Source organism: Haemaphysalis longicornis, unplaced genomic scaffold, assembly GCF_048455015.1.
Source record: "Haemaphysalis longicornis isolate Haplotype H1 unplaced genomic scaffold, Haemaphysalis longicornis Haplotype H1 scaffold_6, whole genome shotgun sequence".
NCBI lineage: Eukaryota > Metazoa > Arthropoda > Arachnida > Ixodida > Ixodidae > Haemaphysalis > Haemaphysalis longicornis.
In genome coordinates this window covers 103,382,042-103,401,585 of record NW_027526407.1, presented here as the reverse complement: position 1 = coordinate 103,401,585, position 19,544 = coordinate 103,382,042, and the positions used below count along the sequence as shown (strand labels likewise).

At 42.7% G+C, this 19,544-nt stretch overlaps 1 protein-coding gene across 1 annotated transcript; it reads left to right on the top strand.

Moving 5' to 3' along the window:
• The first annotated feature begins 825 nt into the window (after positions 1 to 825).
• On the top strand, positions 826 to 19,324 carry LOC144141834 (A disintegrin and metalloproteinase with thrombospondin motifs like). The gene is made up of 10 exons (XM_077673321.1): positions 826 to 954; positions 3,589 to 3,749; positions 10,084 to 10,155; positions 10,235 to 10,362; positions 10,448 to 10,497; positions 12,546 to 12,654; positions 14,989 to 15,156; positions 17,042 to 17,180; positions 17,299 to 17,451; positions 19,212 to 19,324. The coding sequence occupies exons 2-10, from the start codon at positions 3,738 to 3,740 to the stop codon at positions 19,287 to 19,289; spliced, it is 909 nt and encodes a 302-aa protein (XP_077529447.1). The 5' UTR covers positions 826 to 954; positions 3,589 to 3,737; the 3' UTR covers positions 19,290 to 19,324.
• The last annotated feature ends 220 nt before the right edge of the window (positions 19,325 to 19,544 follow it).

Here is a 19,544-nt window from a genome sequence, read left to right as displayed (position 1 = left end):
TCCTGTTCTTACTACCCTTATTTAAAATATTTGTCGTGTAAAATGAACAAATCCAGTCAGAGTGTCCTAAATTCTTCAGCCTCTGCGGTTCGTAACTGACAAGCAAAGTTTTCCCTTCTTTACCTGAGTTAATCACAAAGTTCTACTGCATGAATGAAGGGGTTTCAAATGGAGATAGACCATATGTAAGTACAATGATAGATAGACGAGCGACTTTCTACATGGGTCAATATTTTTCGTACTTAAATTTATAAAGAAGTGAATATTTATGGGGGAAATATTATTTGTTAGTAATAAAAACTGTTTTGTGTACACTTGCAAGCATGTTCTAGGCAATGGTAAGAATTCATGATGTCCTCTGTTGGGTAAAAAGTGTATATTGCCTTGGTTACAAGTGATTTCAAGTGGACGGCAAAAATGGCAAGTGTATTTTTATCAGCTCAAATCTTATAGCGTGTAATGATTTCTAAAAGTCAGAAGCAGATGTGATTAAAAAATTTATAACGTATTAGTAAAGTTAGTTAGACTGGTAGGAAAACTATTGTGCTTTAAAATGAAGCGCAAATCAATGTAAACAGCGTAATACAGGGGTGAACCACGTTGGTTAAATAGTTATTACTCTGCTAGCAATGTTTGCTTCTCCAAACCATTACCATACAAACAAATGTACAGCGTAATTGCTCTTCAGACTCATTTGCAAATTAAGGGTCTATAAGGAAGGAGTGGGGTATGTACAGCATTCCAGCTGATGTCGCCGATGCCGCATATATAAACGCCACTTCCAAATAAATTTCACATTATTTCCTTTTTTACAGGAAGGCGTCCTTGGACCATACCAGCGAATTAAGCCAGCTTATACTAAGCAAAGATCAGAAGATGGACAAATTGCGCACGTTATTTACAAGATAGAACAGACCAATTTGTTTGATGTACCTTTGCCGACTTCGAACATCGGTTAGTACTAGCCGCATACATATACATGAAGACGAAATCTCTCCCATTATGGTATCTTTGAGACAGCTTGAAATATATTGATTGTAAATTATATAAACTCTTACCACTCCTGTTATATTATAACCAATCTTAAAATGCCTTCACCAGATAAAGAAACCTGAACACTGTTATGAAAGCGTAGTACAAAGTAGACAGAAAATAGTACCGTGAAGCCTGGCTATGGCGATGATGCCAAATCATATGAAGTGTAATGTAACGCATATGATTATTCCTAGAGCACTTTCTACCTAAGCATTTGTTCACCTGAAATTGTCCACAACGCAAAGATTGGGATTTTCAGCGTGAATAATGTTTAGACATAGCCACAAAACGTTTTGAACGAGAATTCATCCTGGTACATAGCTTTTTTGACAAATTTTCTTGCATTTTCAGTATTACATTCGTAGACCTAAATTAAGTTCGCATTCATTGCCCCAAATTCGAATGACTTTCAGCAAAGCGTTCTTTTTTTGTACAGCTTCAAAGTACTTGCGGTAACTTGAACGACAGACTTGATCATAAAAAAGTACGAGCTGTACTTAGAACCTTGGGCTTGCGTGACGTAAAAATATATTCAATTTAGGTTCTTGTCGAAGTCAACTGTATGCTAAGCCAGTATGCCGAAGTTGTCGAAGTCAAGTGTATGCTAAGTTCATAGGGAAAATCTGTTACTTTTAAGAATGACGTTTAAACATCTTTAAGCGTCTGCCACCCTAGCCCCCCACCAAAGTTAATTATTGTGAAACCTAACACACAGAAGAAAGGTTGCGTGCGCTTCTGTTTTATTCTAGGAAGCCAACTAGAAAAAAATTAAGATTTTTTACTGTTAACTTTGAAGTACCACAAAAAGCAATGGAAAGTTAAATTATCCTACTCGCCTCAAATTCGCCCTCGTTAAACCCATGCTTCTTATTAGCCCTTGTGAATACATTTTCAATAACAAAACGATTTGAATGACGCCCTTTTTTACGCAGTCCACACTTGTAGCACTGGGAGTGTCCTTCCTTACCTACTCAGTTAGACTCGTATTGAGCTGAAACGAATCTGTGTATACAATGCTTCTGGTAATCGGGTTTGTGCTTGCAAAGTAACCCTTCCGCCAAAGCCATTGTACGTTCGTGGTAGTGCGTTCTGAAAGGAGGACTCAAACTTCAAAGGTCGGCGACGTCGATGATCGATGATCGAAGCGATGATCCGATGAAATGACCGCCGCAACGATGACTCGCTGGCTCGTTCGCCGATGGCACATAGCCGACGACGCTCTGCTCCAAGTCAACTCAAAATGTAGAATATGTACACATTATTTACACTACGTATTTACAACTCATGGCTCGCGATCGCAAAACAAAAGGTCGGGAAAGGCCCGCGTCGAGCGGGGCTCGCCGCTCCTCTCCTGTCTCCTCCCAAATTGCTTGTTCTCACCGCTCTGTTTAATCCTTAAACACATCAAACTCATGGTTTTACCAACAAAACCTCACCCACAAAAGGGACGTCACAACTTGAGACTGAGGATGGCTTATTGTTTAGACCACACTGGGCCACTGATTGGCCACCGTGACAAAGTGAATTCAAAATAGTTAAGTGACCCACCTCTTTCACTCTCATACAGAAAATCAAAGGTATTCCGCAAAACACAAATATAACAGAAATGAATACACACCAACACAAACAACACCTAACGACAGAAATTGGCTCTCGGGCGGCACGTCTTAAAGTACTGTCATACCGTGAACGCCTCTTTTGTGCTCCGCGTTGCCGGAATTCATTTCCTTTGTGAACGCGTGGAGCGCCTAACAAAACCCGGTCGCCTACTCTTTGACGCATCACAGCTGCCGAGTCGCCAGGTTCAGACGCGTGACGAACGGCAACTTCGCCCAGCAACTTTGAGCAGTGAAACTATCAGAGACAGAACGTCTGGTGACCTCTTCCTATGCTTGACTCAAGGTTTTACCTCTTGACCGACCTTCAGCTCCCGTCCAGTTCGGGGATTCTCGTGGCGGTAATCGTGGTCATTAAAATGTCAACGGTCGTCCTCCGCCGGATTTTCAAACGAACGCAAGCTGCCATCCCTTTCACCTATTCTGGAGTGACCGACCATTTGTATGCATCGTCTCCGGGCCCGCTCGTAGGGTCGACACAAAAGCGCGGCGAGTAACAAAAGCCTCCGCGGTTTCTCCCTGCGCCCCTCATGCCCAATCCGGCGTGAGATAAAAAAAAACACCATGCAGGTAAACAAGCTAACCCCACCGAAAGATATCTAGTTGCCGGGCGGTTTTAATTGATGAGTGAGGGGCCCGAGCTTAACAGGAAGCTTTTGTGCACACTAGTTTAATGTTTTTATGACAAAATTAGATTAGTTTTACATCCAGGAGAACCTACAAAAATTCATATTTCGTGATCGAAAGCAAATTTTTAATATTTGAAATATGCCTCCAAATGTAATGCACAAATGTAGCCCAGAACCAACAATACCCAATGTGAAATTACGACTTGTTAGGAGGGTAATGAAAGAGAAAATGCAATGAAAGAGCATTGTTGCATGCGCCTTTTTACGCATAATTCTAAAAAAAGCCATTTCTTCACTGTCACTTTCAGTTACCCGAAATGACGTGCTTGGCAGAAAAGCAAATACGGCCGGCAGCACTGTTCCGGACTTTGTGCTAGTTGAAATTTTCTTTATTTTGGACAGCTACCACCATAAAATTTTCAAGAACGAATCATTGCTGCTCCGCTATTTGTGCATTATGGTTGCCACCGTAAGTAACACCGTATAGACCTATTTTGCGATAACGTTTTAAAGAAAATTTGGAGCCATCCTCAGTGCTTGCTTGCTGATACATTTACTAGATCCTCATATATTTTGGAACGTGTATTGCGTAGTTGTGAATTCCCTGACAAATTTAAAACAAAACATGAAAGCTCTAGGTAGAAAATATATCGACGCGAACAACAAATAGCCGTGGGACATGCGGGGTACCTATGTGTGGTAAACATGAATAGTACGTGCTCACTGAACCCACAAACATGTTTTTCTAAAACTTTTATAGACGCAGATGTGTTGCATTTGTTAAGCTTTCTTTTAAGAGGATTAGACTGCTTAGCGTGCCAAGGAAATGGATGTTTACGTTGGTTCAGTGGGTTATTGAGGTGTCCTACGGTATTTGGGATTCACGCTAAGCTAGACAGAAGATCAAATTTGCGGTATTTATTGCCCAATATTGTGCGCTGACCATTTGTGTGTTTATGTTTTGTTACAACGCGGAACCCCATCCGGCTATCGCGTATGTCACGCTGTGCGCCAATTACCTATACCCGTCAATGGTTCACCATGCAATCTAGATCAAAAAGAATGGTTGTAACCATTTGGCTGCTCAGGCTATTCTTGCATAATTAAATTTGCTGTGGATTAAAAAAAACGTTTCTGGGAAAGAGACCAGTCTGACATAAATACATGGAGAGCAGACGGAACAGGAATACCTATACAGGGCAGCATTATTTCGCTAACGCTCTACTTTGTCGGTTACATTGACCGCTGGCTCGACGTTCGTGCTTTTTTCTATACTTCGTCAGTAGCGCTAGTTCGCTCCAATAAAAAGTATTTAATGCAAGGAATCGTGTCTCTTTGTCTATAAGAGACAGCTAGCATTAACGTTCGGAATGATGCATTTGTACTACCTCCGCCTTCGAACGCCCACCTGACCCGTCCAACTCGAGTCAGGCACGGACTGCAACGCTTTCTCTTGGTAGTTGGTCTTCGGCAAGACAAATTGTCTATAGTTGTGGCGGTGACTGAAACAATAAATGCTGCTACTCTGAGTTGCAGGCAGGCTTGTCACCCGTAGTTGTTAACCAAACGATCATTGTATATACTACGTCTTGAGAATTCTGGAAAATGCTCAGGGCAACTGAGGTTGGTTTGGAATTCTTAGCACTTGGATGACAGTACAGCACCTTGCTAGCTCACTGACGACTTAAGGATTATACGTGAAATATTTTTGAAGACGTGTACTGCTCTCGTACAGCAGAAACACGCCCATCTATTGCACTGAGAGACAGGCGCAACCCTTAAAAGGGGCCGCAGTTCTTGCATTAAAATAAAAATGCCCTTCTCCAGAGTTTACCCTAAAATACCAAAACAGGAAGTTTCGAAACTAAATGGGCAGAGTGAAACAAGGGCTCGCCGCTGTTCAGTCCGCATTCCTTCAAAACCATCGAAGAGTAGGTGGCTGAAGCTTCTAATTTACAGAGGACCCCGCACATGCGCTCGCTGCAATATTGTCACGTAGCCGAAGACGACGCAGCTGTCTTGAAGAAAAAACACGTTTATTGGAGCGAACGTGTGCTCCCCTAACAACTCAAATATTACACAAGCGGCGAAACAGCAGCCAACAAAGTGACGTGCGAGACTAATGTTGGCGAATCGAATACCGCGGAATCGGCTCTGCAAGCTTTTATCTTTCGGCGCGAGTGTTTCTCGAACAGTCTATTTACATAGAGAAAATTGTAGATGGAAGAAAAATATTCTAGTCTTGTGACTTCCGGGCGAAAAGCTCTCCTTAGCAGAATGACATAGCCCGTGGGGCATAAAAATAAAGAATAGAACACGGCCTTCGCTTGGAGCACAGATAACACAGCCGGGCACGGCGTGGCAGTAAAAACAAAACATAATCAAACAATCTGAATGCATCGTTCACGACAAGAGAGAGTTTTAGCTGACCGTTTGTGACGGTCCGTTCCACGCCGATAGCTAGCGAGAGCGCCATTGCGCATGCGTGGCGCGGAAGGACGCTAGCGGCGATACCGAGCGGGTCCCCGCTCCGTTAACAGGGGCCTCTAGCGGACCGTCGCGGCAGCTTAGGTTACCGTGCGGGTTATCAACATGGCTGCTCCGAGATGCGAGCGCGCTCCCGCGGACTCCGTTTCTTTAGTCGAAACGTGAGCGACGAAATCGCGAAATCTCTTTCGAATAGGCAAAGGTACCACACTCCTCAACGAGCTTTTGTACGGAGGCGAAAAACGTCGACCGAAGCGCGTGGCTGCTTCTATACATCGCCGAGGAGGGCAACCTTGCCTTGGCTATTCCAAAGTTTACCGGCTTTTTAAAAATAATTTAGAATCTTTATACCATGTAAGTGACTACATTGTATTAAAAATGTGGAATAAGGCACTAAACACGGTACTTTACATTACTTGACCGAACAAATTTTAATTCTCACCTTTACTTTGCGATGACGTTCTGGATTGCGCACGCACACGACACAGCAAGTGATGCGAATCATTCCCCGTCGAGGGAGACACGGTTATCGCTTAGCTAAAAGCCTTTCTGCCGCTTACACTGTGGTTGTGCTTAGCGGGCTGACGGGAGCTTAGTGGAGCGTCAAAAACGGTCAGCTAAAACTCTCTATAATGACCGCCAATGCAAGGCGTTCACGGTGAACCCGTCCACTCGAGTCGGCTCACGACGGACACTTTGCAGAAAGCAATGGGGGCCGTAGTTCGCGAAAAAAGCCAAGATACCTTTACCTTGCACGGCCAGTGCCCGGTTACATCAACGAGTCCCAGCCTCAGACAAGCCAAACGCCAGAATTCTTAAAGAGTTAGCTGTGGTCCTTTTTGCACTGACCACCGAACTACCGAAGAGGCCCTTCTCGTGTGGAAGGTCCTCCAAAAACGTAGAAATACTGAAAACAGCGACTTGTGAAGGTGAAGCTGGTTCACGGCGGAGTAACAAAAAAACTTCCCATGACACACTCACCCAACGCAGGCAAGGCTCCCAAACCTGCCTACATCTCTTTCGCAGGACTCCTGATGTGACACCCGAATACGACGATTTCATCAGAGTGCGACGCACACCTCGCATAACGAAGCCCTTTATGATAAAGACGAGGAGGCGCAGCAGCCAATCATCACGAAAAAGTCGGGATGCAATACGCTGGCGCACCCGGTACATTACTACGTCAGATGCGCAGTTATCAATGGACGGCCTTGACATAGTTGCACAAATAAACCCTTGAGCCAACCATTCTGCACTGAACGAATAATTCGCGTTAAAGTTAAAAAAAACATCGCGACTACTTCGGGCTGCCCGCATATCTGCATACTAGGAGGTCATGTCGTCACACCAAGTGGAATGTGGACAATAAGCTACATCTTGTAAACTGATGTGTTTCTTGCACTACCTAACTGCTCCGGGTTCCTATTAATAGGGACGCCTTTCTGATGCACGATGTTGTAATAGGTGGTTTCTTGGGAAAATCGCAGCATACTCTGTCGTTCACATCAGAACGTGGAAACAAAATCCGAGGAACCTCCCGCTATTTGGAGTGCTGATAATACGTCACAGTGCCTCCCGCATTAGCCGATCAACACCGTTCACTGTCAAAATGCCGTTTCTGACTGAAATGTTACTGTGGAGAGTGACTGGAGCATATTTCCAAAAATGCTGTTTCCGTCACAAGGGGAAATAATTGTACGCATGCAGAGGAGAACGTCAACAGTTTTGGTCACGGATTTCACTTTGCAGTATCAGCATTTATAAAATGGCCCATCTATTACATTTTTATTTGTCAACGTTTCTCAGTTTCAACACATCTTAATTACATCTCCTGGAGATAGGTTGGCTGACCCCTTCAGGTTACAATCAGCGCTTTCCTGTCTTTCGTCGACAGTACTTAGTACGCCCTGCCGTCACCCAGTTTGCTTAAGCTTTAACCTGATGCACATAGCAGGTACTAAATAACATCATTAAATCCCACAAGAAAAACAAGAAGACGACTATCTGATATGGAAGTAGCCGTATGAAACTGAGCACATTATCTTAATCCACGTAACATTAAGGGCCTCGAGAAGGGTTGCACCGTTATTCCTATCATTTTATAGGGCAAGTACGTTAGGCAAGTATTGTGCATAGTTGTTTTTACTTGGGTATGACGTTTTGATGGCTGTTGTGAGTCAATGTTTTTGGAGGGACAAGCAATTAAGGTTGGCTATCGGCAGACACTGCCTAAGATACTATAGACCATACGCTGATGTGTGGGCGAGAGATCAAGGTGACACAAAACGAGTGCTTTTACTCTGAGTACTGTTTTTTGTTCCCGTTGATTTATGAGTCAATTGTGATTGCTTACGATTTCTTGTAAAATAATTTCGTTACGTGCAAAGGAAGCGTCATAGGATGTTACTTTTTGCCAGTCTTGCCAACCAACATTCAGATTGTTTGCACTTTGTTTAGAGATAGTCTTTCCCGGACTGGTTATACCTCCCACCCGTGGTTTTGTGCGACCAGTAAAGGCGTCTTTGTTAATTTTAGTTATCACAACGTCTCAGTACTTGGCGATTAATTCAAGTTTCTAATACTCACCGGACATATGCAGTACCCATATATGCTGGTGTTGATTAGCACAATTGAGTTCGCACGGTTCAGAAGCTCACGATGTTTAAAAGGCCAGAGAGCACACTTCCAAGCTTCTGAGCGCCTAAAAGGCAGAGAGAGTGACTCTTGAGTGACCGCACAGAAGCAGCATCAGATAATTTGATACAGCAGGTCCCTACAAAGTTTCTCGATATCAAAAAGTTGGAGAAAGGGTTCTTCAGTTGCCGCACATATCCGGAATAACACGAGCCTAAAGTAAACACTTCCAAGCTGCTGAACCTTATAAACGTGGAGAGTATGTTCGGTTACCTCACACAGCCAGCATCACGGAAGCCGACAGACCAGGAGCGTTTCTTTTAAGCTGGTTTTGTTACTTTTCATGTGCATAGCTGGCATGTGAGTGATAGTTTTCTTGGAAACAAATTCGCGCTGTATCTAAATTTTCAATATTACGAAGCTCCACAAGATGAAGCTGACCGGCCTTTGTGTGGAGTGGCGTGTAGTTCATTGAATTTGAAGTCCACGTGAAAATTAAAATCAAGAGTCCACGCTAAAATGAAGCTGTTTGGTGACTGTTGGCTACCAGTTTCTGCATTGTTGTGATTGTTAGAGTGCGCTCACATCTTTTTAGTGATATGGCTGTCTATTCTAACGTTTGTCTTTTTTTTCCTTTATTGTATAATTATTTGCTGCTGCAAAGTCTGTACTTTGTTCCAACCTTTCAAAAAACTGTTAGATATTCGGTATTTGACGGTGGCTGCTTCTGTTAAAATTCCAGTAAGAATTTACAGCATAAATAAATAAATAAATAAATAAATAAATAAATAAATAAATAAATAAATAAATAAATAAATAAATAAATAAATAAATAAATAAATAAAACTAAATAAATAAATAAATAAAATATAGTGTCCGGAAACCACAAGTAAGCATCAAAGAAACTTTATGACAAATTTTTCGGGAAGATCAATATTATTGCGGCGGCCGCTTTTCTGATGGAGGCGAAAAGCAAAAACGCCCGTGTGTACGAGATTTCGGCGCACGATAAAGATCCCTAGGTGGTCAAAATTAATCCGGAGCCCTCCACTACGGCGCGCCTCATCGCCTGCGTTGCGTCGGCGCGTTAAACCCCACAATCAGTCAGTCATCAAGATGAATATTATTAGGACAGCGCAAAGTTATTGCTGGTTAGAAGATAAATATTTAGTTTTTAACATTTATAAGCTTTTCTTTTTCAGGAAAGCGCTGCTGTATCTGTGGTTTTCAACTCTTTCTAGTGTAGCGATGTAAGGACTTGGTTTTTTATAAAAATACCTTGCCTGGAAAACCACGATGTACTTCAAGGCATAAAATTGTGTCCTGAAGTCACGAACGAACTAAATAAAAATGTTTATTTTACTGATAACCAGCACTTCATGCCACTTGACACTTGTGAAATATTTTTACAGCAAATATGCATTTTGTTTAGGCTTGGAGAATTTGGTTGATACTTGAGACATATTAGACAGCTATCGACAAGCACGAGGGACAGCTTTTAAACACTGTTTGCTGCTTAACAATCCCTATAAAAATAAAAAAAAATTGTCATGCTGTCACTTTTGAGCGCCCACGCCATTTACAGCGATAGAATAAAATCAGGGACAAAAGGTGAATGAAGAAGAAATGTCATGGCTGAAATCGCAAGTAATTTACTAATTCACCTTTTTAATGACGTTCAGGTGAACATCCGTCTTGAAGAAACAAGCAGCCCTCAAGTGCAGCTTGCAATTACCGGAATCGAAAGAAGTGAGGTAACCACGCGCAGTACTAAGATTTATGATTTCTGAAGTCCAGCGGGGTGTTGAAAAAAACTTACAATTTTTTTTTCAGCGAGAAAAATACATTTCTGAATATGGCTACCAGATAAGTTCAAGCGCCACACTCGCCAGTCTTCGCAATTATGCACACTGGAAGAAGGCTCACTTCAGATATCCCGACATTGTATTTCTGTTGACTGGGTAACAACTATTTTTTTAGAAGCCCTTTCAGGTTGATAAAAGAAAGGCGCAAGGCTGTACTTAAAATTCGGGTTTTTCATTTTAGCCGTGACGCCTATATCCTAACAGATGGGAAGAAAGACACAAGTGTCGCTGGTGAGTTGCCTTTTTTTTTGTCCCCAGGAGTCGAGTCGAAGAAAATAGATTTCTTCCTGCGGTTGAGCAAATTTGTCCTTAAACACACAGTAGTGCCACGTTGGTTATTTTCACCACTAATTCGCGACGCAACCTAAGCGCCAAAAAGCGAAAAAGTGTAAGTTTCAAAGTCTCTTCTTGGGACAAAATGTGGCTGGCACAAAATGTGATTGAAAAATAATCATCCGTCATAAGCATTAGGTGTTTGGCTAAACTATCTAAAAATAAAGTAACCTAGACAAAAAAAGCAAGACTATGAAATTGGTGAAGCTATTATAGAAATTTCGAGATATGAAAGTTTTTTTTCCTATGACGTCAGAAATGTGTCTTTAGTGTCATATTGTGAAACTAAAACTTTGATACTGGTTGGGTTTCACATCTGTTCTTAAATTAGACTATTTAGAGTCAATGTACTAAGACACCGAACTCATGAAATCTGTCGAGCAAGGTCACAGGAAGGCAGTAGGGTCATTTTATGCACAGTAACGACGTAGTGCATAAAGGGGCAAGTGTCCAGTTGTACGCATGTGTTATCTTATTACCATAATTACCTTTTTTTTCTTGCGGTAGTATCATTCTCGTTTTGTTATTATGACTGAGATGTTCGGCCAATCGCCACGAGGAGCCCCAAGTATACGTCGTTATCTGGAACATGCTTTGCTACCCGCGGAATTGCTAATTGTGTATTACCATGCGCAATTTTTTTGTAGAACTGAGTACATTTCTGTCCCCCGCATACAAGCCGAAGGGCCCAAGCCTTCCGTTAGACTCGTCTTTACTCAGTTAGAGTTGTCGATCTGTGGTGTTCGGGGCCTTTTATTCTCATCTTGCATTCAACAAGACTATACTTTGAACCCCGGATACCACAGAATTTGTGCAATCGCTTGTATAAATCATATACAGTCGACTCCCGTCAATACGGAATCCACGGTACCTGAAATCTTTTGGAAATAACCGAACTTCCAATTAAACAAAAAGTACATGCCAAAAAATTTGACAGTTCCGACTATGACTTAACGGGTCACTGACCGCACCGAGCATGAAACGGCTATGAACAATCTCATCAGTCTCAAAGGGCTGCGATAAAACTTACCCACCCAGTCCGGCTTAGGCTTGAGCGAGCCGGGCTAGCACCTCAGTTTTGGGTATGCCCGTCATGAGAAATTTTTTATTATGAACCTGTTCAGCAACTTCTAGTTACGAAGATGACGCTGTGAACAGTTTTCACGAAGGTTTCGTATGGCTATGAAGTGTAGAAATTCGGTAAGATTTAACGCAAAATAACTGATATGCATGCAAGGAAATGTGTAGTAGGAACTTTAGAATTGAAAGTCAGAATAACGAAGGCGGCGAGTTGTTGGATTGAAGAATAATAAAAATAAGAGGAATAAACACTAAGCAAATCCGAAATACTATTCCTGAGCCTTCCTTGGAGTTCTTAATGAATCGCTCCTTTATATGGGAAATGAACGAGCCCCTGATGCCATATTTTGAATAGCTACACGTATAGCAAAATTCTGGTTCCGGCGGTGCTTGTGGTCGCTTGTGGTCGCAGTAACTCCCTCATGGGTCGCATGAGGGAGTTACTTGCCAGTTGAAAGCACCATACACGTCGTAGGTGCCGCTGTGAAAACACAGGGTTCGAAAAGACGAAGGCGCTCTTAAGGAAGAGTTGTCGGAGTGGTGGTGGCTACCGCCCCACGCGTAGGATACAATTGCAGGAACATAAGTGCGCAGCAAGGTGAAGGAAGATCAGCCTTTGCTTTAGCCCAGTTGGTATGACTTCAACCGCATATTGTGTAGCAGCGGCTTCAAGTTCCCGACGAGGCGAACATTTCCGTCCTTTCTTGTATCCAGCACTTAAATAAATACCGGCTTCAAAAACAAAGAATGATGAACCACTTGTGCTGTGCCTTCCTCGGCATTCTTGCCTAGTGGCTGTCTTTATGTTTGTATATGTATGCATAGTCCTACATATAACCGTACATTTGTGTTCCTTTCCCTTCAAGGACAGGCTTACTTGTGCGGCGTATGCACCACGGAATATGTTGGTTTGGCCGAAGACAAGCCCGGCACATACAGCGGAATGCATACATTTGCGCATGAAGTGGGCCACTTGTGAGTAAAGAAGCCACACATTTTGAATAGAATGGTGTACTCCCTAATCCTCCAAACTGAAGTGATTTAAAGAGCAGCTGTAGCTGTAGTTTTATAATAACTCTATGACTAGGACAATGTTTCGCGTTTGTTGTCTTCGTTGGTTCCCATGCAGTCACGTAGAGAACGAAAGACTTAATTATCCATACCCCGAAAATGGCTGTATGAAATGTTAGAAGAATAATTGTAAGAGCCCATTAGTTTTTCCACGTAAAGTACTGCAAAAGGCAAGTAACAGCACCGCACAGCACCGTTTTCTGGTCGGTGCTTTCGCTGTTCTATACCAGACACCGCAAAGCAAGCAGCAATCAGCATATGCAATCTCCACGCCACGGGGCCAGAGGCGCAGCGCGGTCCTACACTGCGCGGTTCCTGGCTCTGTGGTCACGTGACCTTTGCCACCATTAGTATTGACAGCGACCTCGAACGGTGGTCCCTTTCAGCTTTTATTGAGGCTAATATGGTTCTCACCTTAAAAGAATATTGTAGAGGAACGAGATGCTCACCCAATTAGAAAGATCTCACAAGAAATCCTAAAATATTTCTTGTTGCTGGCTACACAGGGTGGTCAATTTATTGAAATATGAGAAAGTGGTGCAGCAGAATTGTCTTATAGAGCACAGTCAGTTAGTTTATGGCAGAAAAAGAATCGCATTTGAGGGGTGGTTTATGGTAAAATAATTAAGAGATTGGGTACTGCTTTTAAAAAGGCGCACTTACAGTCATTGGAGAGGAAAATGTTTTTCAACACTGACATTTCTTTCTTGATACCCAAGGTGTTTCAACATAGAGAATGCCGTTGCAAAAAAAAAACATTGCGAAAAGAACTGTCTTGTTGAACCCCCCTCAGAAATTTTAAGCGAAACACTAGGAAAGTCCACCCACAGTTTAAGCATAAAGTGTACTTGTATCAAGCCGGTTTCATGTTTGCTACGTTGACTTGTTCTACTTGTTATTGTATTGCGGGCTAACTCCGGGTGTTCAAGTGAATTCATTGCAAACAATTATGGGCTCACTAATCATTTTCAACAGTGGTTAGGTACAAATCGCAAAAATTTAAAGTGCCCTGCAGCACTTACCATCGACTACTAGGAATGTATTTTGGGGTAAAGTCTATTGTCCTAGCAATCTCCTTCCGCAAGAATTATAAAAATTCGTTCACTATCACTGAAACTACGCTCGATCAGAAATCGCGCATAATCGTTCCCTCTCATCTCGACCGCAGAAAACGCGACGAAAACTTCTCGCTCTCTCTCCCGGAAAAGAGGGTGGCTCGCGGCGTTCTTTCCCGCGGCCTTCGCTATATCAAAGGCCGGGGAGTTCTCTCCTTTTCTCCGAAAGGTGGAGGGGTCTATTTCCGGTCTTGTGCCACAAAAAAACAGGCATGGCTACCTGCTCGCAAGCGCGCGCTCGAGCTGGTAGGACGTTTTTGAAGCAATAAACGTTTCTTCTCCAGTGGGCTGGTTGAACGGGAAGTATTGAGCTAATCACACAAACTCCACGCGCACTCAAAACACAAAAGAAACGGCAAAACTGTGCGTATAGGTTCAGGCATAGAAGGGGTTTATACACGACGCCGACTACGGCGGGTCGTCACAGGAAATGCGAGAAAAACTGCGAAGTTGACCAGTTGTCGACAGCCAAAGGATTGCCATGGCCTCGATGACGTCGTTTAGGCCTAGTCAGGGGTGCATAATGAGGAGAACTGAAGATAGCGTGGTTGGTTTTTCCGCATCTTTCACAGCGATTTGCGTGCTCACAGCTTCATGTGCACGTGTAATATTTGGCTTAGGTATTCCTGGCGGTGTAAGCTAAACGTCGCGCAGGCTTACTTGCACTGCTCAAATGGTGTTGCAGGGTCCCTTTAAAGCAGTTGTAGATTTTTTATTAACTTTATAGGCTAGGACATTTTTCCTGTAAAGAGACTAGACCTTGTTATGCACTGCAAGTATTCACCTTCTACAATATTAGATCTAACCCACATAACAACTTAACCCAGAAAACACTCTCAGTATGGCGCCTGATATATAAATATAATTTTTCAGGGTAGACTTCAACCCCCACGGGCAGCGGAATTTATCTCTTCAACTAATGCAATGTATACCCGCAGTGATTTATTTTGGTGCGGTCCAAGTATCCGAGTTTAGAAGATTACGTCACGGAAAGCACTGACCGGTCGACAAGTGCTTGGCACTGTGGACAGCGGTTAACTAATTATGTAGCAGTGCACCAAAAGTGACACAGCAAACTTTTTTTTATGTTTGTCTGTGTTCTGAAAATTCTGAATGTTCTTAGGTTGGGCGCCTCCCATGACGGCTCCGGTATTGATACAAAGGATTTTAAACGCCCAGACTCAAGGGACTGTTTTTATAGAGAGGGATACCTTATGAGTTATGTTGACAGGGGACCTCAAAAATACCACTTCTCAAACTGCAGTTTGAAGCAAATTCAGTACACCATGAGGTAAGTACAAAAGGTTTGCTCAAAGTTGCACATCATCAAGCGGTAGCTGAAAAAACCGCAGAAAGGTCATTTAGGCCGAAGTGTCTTATGATTTGTCGTAACTTAAGCGTATGGAGAATTTAATGTAAATATTCAGTTTTAATTACTATGTCGCATAACCAGAAGATCAATCAGGCGTGTGTAGTCTGCGTGTGTAGGTAAGAAAATTGTTAAAAAGGCAGGTGTGTGAGTTCAGAACATCCAGTGCTCAAGAAGGGGCCAGGAACGTGGAAAAATGCGTGTTTTTGGTGCCGTTTGTACAACCACAGAGGACATAGATTTTATTTGTTTAATCAAGTTTGTTGCATCCCTGTTCCATTGAGGTATCGCTGTTTCATCTGAAACCCGAAACAGACAGAAAAAAAATTCGTTTTTGGTGAACATCCATTTCAAAGTCTTAGTGTTCTGATTTATGGCGTCTGTAAAGCGAAAACGCCGAAGTGAAAGAAAAAAAAGCTTCTAGTGCCGGGGATCTAACGTGGGCTCCTCACGTTATCAAGACGGCGTTTATCCTGCTGCTCAATTTTCATATGGCCGAAGTGGTTCGGAAAAAATTCCCCGCATTTCCCCGAGGGGAAGAATGTGAAAGTGCGAATGCACGAGTTGAATTTGCGCGGTTCGGTAATGATCGCGAAAGAGAGATCACACACACACACAGAACTACAAAGAAAGAAAGGTGCATTTATTCACAGACACCTATTTGTGTTGTCGTTGTACTTGATTGCTAGAGCGGATCTCAGCTTTGAAATTTCGTGTCAGTACTCCTTTAAGCAGGTGCATTAGCCCTTCTCACGCCCGATTCCTGGCCAATCCCCCACGTGGGTATGTGCCATGTCAGCGGACAGGCAGCGCGCGCCCATCTCCCCCCGTTGCCAAGGAAGACGAGGAGATTCCTGGCCAATCCCCCACGTGGGTATGCTATGCGGACATCGCCGGTGGACGCAGGTTCAGGGTCGCTTAAGAAGTGCATCGCACTTAAAACGTCGACGACAACCAAAGAATCCATCACGAGAAAGTTTCGCGTTCAACCATCGTCGTCGCTACAGGGGGAAGGGTGGGGTTGATTGTGTTGAAGCTACAAAAAAATTATCTTTTCTACGTGCACTCACCACCGAAAGAAAATAATTAGTCACCAGCATACCTTAGAAACGATATATTGTGTAATCTGTACCTACCGGCCAACACAGCTAAATAATGTTGCAATTACCACCAACACAGACACATATTTCATTCCTCCCGAGAACTCACATCAGCCTAATAAAAACCTAATTGTATCTAGGCAGCAATTTTGTCAGTTCAGGTGACATCTTCGCTGAACGGTTCATCGCATTTGAAAATAAAACATCTCATGTTTATGTCATGAACAGGTGAACTTATTTAAACTGGCTGACTCAGGGTAAGAAGATTTGGCCACCCTGGTTTAACGATGGTACTGTGAGAATGTATTACTGATTGATTGATTGTTTGTGGGTTTAACGCGCCGACGCAACGCAGGCGATGAGGCGCGCCGTAGTGGAGGGCTCCGGATTAATTTTGACCACCTGGGGATCTTTATCGTGCGCCGAAATCTCGTACACACGGGCGTTTTTGCTTTTCGCCTCCATCAGAAAAGCGGCCGCCGCGGCCGGGAATCGAACCCGCGACCTCGTGCTCAGCAGCGCAACGCCTTAGCCACTGAGCCACCGCGGCGGGTAGAATGTATTGCTACATATCCTTGTCAAGATCAAGGGAGTTTTTATGTTGTTTTCAAGAAATGTGCCCATTACCTCCAAATTGTGAACTATTGCTACCATAAGCGGCGTAAATATGTTGACGTATTTCGGTGTTCACTGATTTTGGTTGACAGCCGTGCAGGATTATGGTGCTGGAGGGCAAGTTACTGGAGGTTGATCAACGGCACTGGAGAGTACCCTGGAATGACAATGAGCTTGACAGAGTACTGCAAGAAATTGTTTCCAAGTGATTACTACGTCCATGTTGTCGATGTAAGTTTGTTAAAGAGAGGGAACCCAACATTCATTACGCTTTACAGCTAACCCAAATGCACCTAACCAAAGTAGGATCGGAAAGCGTTGAGCTATTTGAGTTTATTTTGCCTTTCAGGCCTCAACGACACTAAAGAAATGCAAAGTGCACTGCAAATTTATGCGTTATTCTCCAGTATTTAGGCACGGCCGCTGGGCAAGTTCTTTCGAATCCTACGAAGCGGTTCGAGACGCACTTGAATATACACCATGCAAGGAGAATACCACTAAGGTAGTAGTATATATTTATTTATTTCTTACACGTGTGATGCATATTCTTGGTTTCATTGTTGTCATTTTGGGTTCGTAAGGGCACTGACAGATTCAAACTTGGTACTGAAATATCTAGGCATTTTTTGGATGCATATGAACAAATATTTTTTCTTGTGATTATAAAATACAAGGTAAAAGATTGAAACACTGTTTTTGCTTAGACATGAGTCTTTTATTTGATACAGGCTTCATTTGCTTGCCTTTAAAAATCTAGATGTTTAATTCAGCGTTTAGTTTTTGATATAATAAGTATTCAGACGATAAACTGCCGTTCCACCGCAAAGGCGGGTTATTGCAACTGGAAAGTTTATTTTAAGCATAAAGCGTTTGTAGCAGTAAGAAGCAATGCAATATTATTAATGCGCTGTAGTGCGAGCGAGCGCCTTTAGCATATACTTGAAAACTAGATCATCTTTTATAATTTAACATTGCCTACACGTAATTCAAGTTGTGGACCATTATCCCTATGAGACAGCTCTGCTCCGAGTACAAAAGACATTTTTAATTGTATAGGAATGTTTTGTCACGTGACATGTAAATCCACTTAGATGTTGACATGGCTTTTATATAAGCTTGAACTTAAAAAAAGAAAAAGTTCACACAGGGACGCTGCTTCATATATCTGCATATTCAACTGGTCTGATATAAATGTCCCGGGCTTGCTTACTGTAGTTAAAAGACTTTACTGCGATGTAAAAAAATATGTGTCCAAGTTGTAGCTCTTGCCTCACAAAAACGTTGTGTGCCCCAACACATGTCACGGGCTAGATGTGCGATGGGCGAAGGTTAGCTAGATTCTCTTGCAGTGCTAGGTATACGGGCTCACATCTGTACTTGGTGGGTTCATGCTTTCAAGCTTGCAACGTCTAACGGATAATTTTCGCATCCTTTGGAGTCACTGGATCTCGCACGTGAAAACCAGCTGCAACATTTCTGGCTAACGGAGTTTGCCCTGTCGATAAGTTTAAAATAGTATAACACAATAGGGCGCCCCTATGGTTACGTTTGAGAATGTAGCCAAATGGAGTCGTTTTCTCCAAAACGAAAGTCATGGTACAGAGAAAATGAGGGTGGCACATCCTACAGTAGCAAAAATATAAAGGTGAGGTAGCAGCACTCGTAATGTGATGCCACTCGTCTATCTGAGTGACTGTTTGAACAAACTATTTTTTGACCAACGCGATTCATGTACCCTTTTCGGGCTTGTTCCTCGCAGCAAAGACTTGCGAGAAAATGTACCCGATCTCACAAGAAAATAAAGTATAAGGACTGACTTTTCGCCTAATTGTTTTGCGTGAATGGGAAATATTATCGGTTTTAGAAGAACTACTCACACAATTCGCTTTAATTGCAAGCAATTTGTTGAAAATTTGAGCGCACCCCCAAAGTAGGTTTTCAGAATTATTCCTTGGTTCGCAGAACTCGCCGATGGAGTATGGGAAGGGGGGGGGGGGGACTTTGACTATGCCTGTGTGTGTAGCGACTGTTGCGCTAACGGCTACTCTTTGGACATATCAGATCGTTTGAGGAAATGCTTTAAATTCAGAGAAATGACAGCAGACGTAATCCCAATAGCGCATGTATCCATGACTGTCATTATTGCCGTGAGAATATGTGAAGGTCAATTACGCAGCACAGATCTACACATTGTTCCAACTACCGTGAGCCTTGCTAGAATATATTGCTAAACGTGTGTGGTACAATTTTATTTCTTAACAGGTGTGCATTCAAGGAAAATGTCTGGGCAAGCGAGCACGCAGGTTGAAACTCAAACAACACGACACAAAGAAAGAATGAATTGTACTAATAGAACCGGCTTTAATAAAAAAAACGTACGTGTTATTGAAACTAAATGAGCGTTGCGAAGCAATATCATGAAACCGAATTGAATTCAAAAATGGTACAAACCTAATGACAAAGAACAAAATATGTCGTGTTGAATACATATCGACGGGTGTAGAAAATGCGGATCTTGAATAATCATCATTATTATATTCATCATCCTGCTCAGGACCACTGCTGGACGAAGGCCTCTCCCAATGACCTCCAACC

Excerpts from the sequence above, each read along its gene's own strand:
- LOC144141834 (XM_077673321.1), top strand. Across the intron at positions 12,655-14,988 it reads GCGCATGAAGTGGGCCACTT|GTTGGGCGCCTCCCATGACG; the intron begins GTGAGTAAAGAA and ends GAATGTTCTTAG. Across the intron at positions 17,181-17,298 it reads ACTACGTCCATGTTGTCGAT|GCCTCAACGACACTAAAGAA; the intron begins GTAAGTTTGTTA and ends TTTGCCTTTCAG.